Source organism: Austrofundulus limnaeus, unplaced genomic scaffold, assembly GCF_001266775.1.
Source record: "Austrofundulus limnaeus strain Quisiro unplaced genomic scaffold, Austrofundulus_limnaeus-1.0 Scaffold5, whole genome shotgun sequence".
NCBI lineage: Eukaryota > Metazoa > Chordata > Actinopteri > Cyprinodontiformes > Rivulidae > Austrofundulus > Austrofundulus limnaeus.
Window position 1 is genome coordinate 1,573,283 of NW_013952407.1, and position 5,966 is coordinate 1,579,248.

General features: G+C 40.7%; 1 protein-coding gene across 2 annotated transcripts in view; it reads right to left on the reverse strand.

Moving 5' to 3' along the window:
• The window catches only part of pde3b (phosphodiesterase 3B), a 58,343-nt gene that overhangs the window by 1,861 nt on the left and 50,516 nt on the right, over positions 1-5,966 (reverse strand). For both annotated transcript variants that reach the window (XM_014026601.1, XM_014026592.1), the window contains exons 13-15: positions 4,728-4,931; positions 4,397-4,558; positions 1,386-1,638 (exon numbers count right to left, since the gene is read on the reverse strand). In XM_014026601.1, the coding sequence (XP_013882055.1) occupies positions 1,386-1,638; positions 4,397-4,558; positions 4,728-4,931 (619 nt within the window). The remainder of the gene's footprint in view (positions 1-1,385; positions 1,639-4,396; positions 4,559-4,727; positions 4,932-5,966) is intronic.

A 5,966-nucleotide genomic window follows, 5' to 3' on the forward strand; every position in this document is an offset into this window, starting at 1 on the left:
GTACGATAATTTTCCTGAAAATACGATAATTTTGAGCTGCTGATACGATAATTCAACATTTCCCACCTGGCAACACTGGTGTGATTTAATAAGAGAGGATGATAAATCACTCAACCAGCAAAATATCTGTTTTTCTCCTGCTTTTGTTAAACTGTCTGCTGGAGCTCTTGTGCTGCACAGAGAGGCTGCCTGTCACTGTGAACGTGAGTTGAGATCTTCTCCTCATTGGTCAGTCCACATGAGGCGGGTCAGGTGACTGAGAGGGTTGCTTAATGTCAAGTGTTGCTTTTGTGAAATTGTAGGACACTTCCTTCGATCTCAATGTAGTGGGTCATGTTTACCAGATTATATTGATGTGTTTTGTTCTCATAGCATCATGTGAAGGAGTGTCCTTGATAAGATGACATAGTGGATTTGTAGTTCTATGAGCATTTGTACATCAAAATAAACTTAGAATCTGAAGTATTGAGTATATTTACTATACTGTATATTGCAATAATTTACTCTGTATTTACCAGACTATGGTAATCCTGGGGTCGTGATGATGGGGCCCTTGAATATTGTTGCCCAGGGTACAGCCAAGTGTTAATCCGGCCCTGGACTGAACTTCTGTTTTTTGAGCAGGTAAATAAGCCACTGTATGTGGGGGGTTGTAGAAGCAAAGAGGTCAAAAACATAGAAGTAAACTGTGCCATTTTTGCCTGCAGTTATCATGGTATTTGTAGTTTAATCATGACCAGTAGCAAACTTAGCACTTCGTGAAGACAGATCGTGTCAACCTCTGATTACGGCTCTTAACTTTATTTATGCAGCCAGCGGTTCTCAGGAATGATCAAAAGTAGAAAAAATTAAGACTTGACAAAATTAAATTTAAGACCTTGGATGAAAAATCTGGGCGTTTTAAAGACTTTTTTAGACCTAAAATTTTGATTTTCAAATTTTAGACTTTTTAAGACCCGGCATGAACCCTGAAATAAACATGGCCGACGAGGAAGAAGCCAAGGCGATAGCTTGTGGAAAAACAAAACAAAAAGACATCTCCAAAGTCCACCATTCTTTCTGATACGCCATGGCAGTTTTGTCTTCTGRATTTTGGATTACCCTTCTTGTTTCCATCAAGACAATCCAACGTGCTGAATATCCCTGATTTTAGATTGGCGCGGCCCCAACATCCTTCAGAGTCGACTTTATCACTCTTAACACTCCACACACAACAGGAATATCTCATAAATTATCTTTAGAGCACTCATTATAATCGGGGCACCCTTAAGGTCATCAGGTTAAAAATCCACACAATTATCTTGTGAACCCGGCATTAACAAGTGATAAGAACTGTTGATGTTTCAAACTGGTATTAATGAAAAGCTGTGAATGTTAAATCTAACCTGGTGTCAGATCATCTTCTGGATCATCTTCCTCATCCTCTTCCTCATCCGTTTCCACCTGCTCCTCATCCTCGTCATCATCTGATTCTGCTTCGTTAATCCACTGGCCGGGAAGAAGACCGGCAGCATCGTAGGAGTTGCACAGTGGTCCCACAATGTGGGTGATGAAGGACTCCTGCAGCTTGGCCAGCTGTGGGGAGGAGCGGTCCATGAAGGGGCTGATGGGTAATCCTAACCGAGATTCCTCATCTCCCTGCAAATTCAAAACAAAAGAGTTCAATCGAAAGCAAATCTTCAACTAGGAAACTTCTTTTAGGTTACAGCTAGGCTTCCAACATAAATTTTAACTTTTGCACAAAGAATGACCCAGTCACAAATGAACAGCTCTAAATACTGGGTACAATTTCTAATGAACTAAMTCCAAAGTATGGGGTGCTAGGATTGCTTTTATGCACCATCTGCTCCCTGTATAACCAATAGGGATGGGAAATTATCCCTATTTTCAGATCATAAGATCATGGTCACTGGATATCGCCGATAGACGATCTAATCGGCTGATAAGGCATGCGCAGTTACGGTGTCAAAAAAAAAAACAAGAAAAAAAAAACAAGCAGGTCTGCTTATTATAAGCAACGGCTTCTTTTTTTCTAAAGTCGCTTGTAAATTCTGTGAGTCGCAGGTTGCGTTTTTTGGGCTTATTTTTTGATGCAAGTTGCTTATTTTGTGCTTGTCCTTCTTTCCGAATGACTTCGCACATACCTTAGTTCCTGAGACACCCCGCACCGGGAAACCCCCTCCTGCTGCAGCATACGTCACTGCATGGGATTGCTCTACCAGTGGAGTTCAATGCGAAAAAAATAAAATAAAAGTCCGAGACTCGTCATTCGACGTTGTTTATCCACAAACTGGTCCAGGATTAAGCTCAAAATTTTTTATCAGTCAGATTTTACCGTGAAAATCGTCTGTTTTATCCCCTTTTATGACGTTTTGGCTGTTTGACTATCTATAAATCGCCTGGTAGTTGGCTCTGGAACGAGTCGCTTTTTCTCTCTCTCTTGAAGTAGTTGAAGCAAACGCAGCATCTGAGCGTTTTCAGCACAAACAAACACTCCCACAAACCTCTGACTAATCACACAATATAGTTCGTATGTGTTCTTATATGGAGGGGGGGTGAAAAGTTCAACCTGTGGGTTGCCGGCACACTTCAAACACACCAGAGCCCAGAGTAACGGGGAAAAGCAGGGATGAGGCAGTGCGCTCCGGTCCGGTTCGGAACTGGTTAAAGTTATTTGTTCAAATGTATGATTGTCATGGATTATTCGTTTTGTAACTAAACGTAATAATGTAGCACTATTTGGGTCACTTGTGGCGCACCAAAGCAAGAAGATGACGAGAAGAGAGACATGAAGAGGAGCTGCGCATGTTGGCGCCGACTTCGAGAAAAAAAAAAAAACAGAGACACAGTACTGTAATTATTTTATTCTCTCATTTGCACAGATCACAATGATGGTGATTAAAACATTTTAATTTACAGAGAAGGGCGCGTTTAAAATGTATTTTACATCCCTGGCACGGCATTTAATTAATTAATAAAGATCACCCTAAAAAAAATCGCATTCCAACCCTTCAATCGTCGATAGACGATTGAACCAAAAATCCCGCCATCCCTAATAACCAATGCATGAGCTGTGTTCACATTCTTGGCATATACTCYAGCTTGTTCTTGGTGTGGAATGGACTCTGACGAGGCTGTCCCTGGAGTTGGAAAAACTGAACTTTTGCAGCTCGATGCGGAGCGTCAACCAATCAGAGAGACTCCACTATGTGATTTAGTGACACATTTTCRGATGGGACGGTTTCCTGAATGCTGCCTACTAACCTGAGACAGATTGACAAGAGCTCTTTAGCTGAAATCGAGCGCCTGTAGTCGGCGTCCTCGCAGGAAATACGGGCACCGATGCGGGTGAGCGGCTCGTCAAACTGAGCTCGGGACAAAAACAGAGCTGAAACAGAGCCTCATCAGCTCGCAGTCCTGGGTGGTGAAACTCACCAAACTTCAGAACGTCTCTAAATTATCTGGTAAATTATGTGGTGAGCAKGACGTGCTCTTYCTCTCAGTAAATAAAACATAACCACTTTCTTTATTTCAACCGCCATTAAGCAGAGACTGGCAGAGGAGGAAAACAACTAACAGGCTCTTAAGGAGCGTCTAGAGCAGTGGTTCTTAACCTGGGTTCGATCGAACCCTAGAGGTTCGATGAGCTGGTCTCAGGGGTTCGATGGAGCCTCTGCCGCAGAGGTAAAGACACACTTGTGTAAAGTTGTGATGACACGCCCCACTTGGCCATCACTTGCTGCCAGAGAGATTTCTTGGCCAACCAGTGCTGGCCCCAAAAACGTATTTTGTGGATTCAAAATGACAAAAAACAAATTAACTTTAAAATAGTAAAAAAAAGTTATAAAAAAATGTTAAATTCTTCAAAAAAAATCCTAATTTATTTTTTATTAGTAAAATAGTAAAAAATTATATTTTTGGGGGAGCTGAAATTTTTTATGGGGCCAAAATATTTTTTTGGGTCCAGGATAAAGTCATACTGTAAGTTGTTGTGAGTTCATGCACTGTGTTGGTTTTGTTCTTTGAGAAAGGTGATGTTCATGTATGGCTCATTTTATACACCAGTAAAAAAGCATATACTATACCTATGTCTTGAATTTGAAAAAAAAAACCCATATTTTATTTATCACTAAAAAGCATTCAGTGGATGCGCATACGAAACTGGTGGGTTCGGTACCTCAAAAAAAGGTTAAGAACCACTGGTCTAGAGCAATTTTGACGTGTTTGACCTCAAAGTGCACAAGTGTCCAATTTGACTCATTTTTGATGCTCAAATAGGATTCAGTGTGAACGCAACATTAGACTTTGACTTTTCTAGAGATTATGCATGTTTCACAACTTGTTCATTTTGTTTTGATTACGATATGGTGTTGTGCTGTGAGTAAACACAGTGTACCTGCTCATAAAACTCATTGACAATGCCTTCGGTCCACTTGATGTGCAAGTCCCGGACTTTGGCTGGCCCATTGATGTCTGCCAGCTTGATACACACTTGGCACACAAGAAGTCTGTCATTCTCATTAGTCCAATCAATTCCGGGACTATTCACATCATTCACCTGTCAACAAATAAACATAAACAGATGCCTTAAAACAAGTTAACCAAATGATCTCGCTTTTGCTATGCTACATACTCCTAAATAAAACAAACTACACAACATAATCGTGCCTGAGTCAACATTTTGTYTGATTTTTAAACCAATCTGTTGTGGGGTCTTCATTACGGACCTTGGCATTGAACTCAGCCAGAAAGTCAAAGTGCTTCTTGAGGTCCGTGGCCAGTATCGCCTCAATGACAAGGAAGCGAAAACGCTTGAATTCCACGTGATCAAGGTTGGCCAGGAAGTTGTACTCAGGTTGGGACAGGTAGAGACTCCAGGCAGATGCAGCGTGATGGTTCTCTAGTACTGAGCGGTCATTGTACAGCACTGCCTACAGTTGACAGGAGGGAAAAACAAAGCTGGTGAAAAAGGCGGGAAAATAAAAAACACCAACTAAGAAGACTCCCACTATTTCCTCTAAAAGATTAGAAATAGATTTTCTTACATAACGTGTCTGTTTATACGTTATGCAACTTGATATGGATTTAAAAATAGCAATCACTCAATAGAGATAACATAGAGAAAGATAGAGATAATATAGACTCAAGCGTATCTGGTTATAAAAGAGGAACACGTGCCGTCAGCTGCAAAGTAAAACATAGGTTGGTTCAAGGTCCTTCATAGTTCTTTTGACCCAGTTTCCAAAGCGTGAGAGTGCTATCGCAAGACCTGTTAGTAAAACAACATTTAAAATGGGGCAGGTTGCATGACAGAGGACAATGAGATATAGCGTACTGGGATAAATTGTAGCGAGGAGCTAATCTTGTTCGTGACTTCCATTTGAGACAAAGTCAGTGAAGATAAGTTGAGTTGTCTGGAGACATTAAATGACACTGACTTCTAATACCAGTTGAGCATGTTAGGAAGCACGTAAAGGGGTGAAAGGAAAATGTTGACTTAAGTTAAAGATTAACTGAAAAATTGGTAGACGAGCTACATTAGGATTCACATAATGTGATGCAGTCAAAGTACTGGGCTGGAACCTGAATTCATCACCGCATTGGGAGTAAAGAAAAKCCATTCAAATTTAAATCCAGAAGCATAATTTTGGCTGTTTCCATTTGGAGATTTTAAAACCAGATGAATGAGTGAAAAGAGCTGTGAACTCAAGATAGCCTTGGTTTTATTAAAAAACAGTCTATTTTACCAAAAATAATAAATAAACACAGTGTTCTTTTAAAACTAAGCTAACCCATGCCCACAGTTTAGAAAGATGTGGACAGATCATTGATTTGTTCCAGATGTTTTGCATTTTGTGCTCAGAGATGCCAACAGGACGATGGATGGATGATGGATGGATGGATTTATGTGTGAGAGAGAGAGAGAGAGAGAGAGAGAGAGAGAGAGAGAGAGAGAGAGAGAGAGA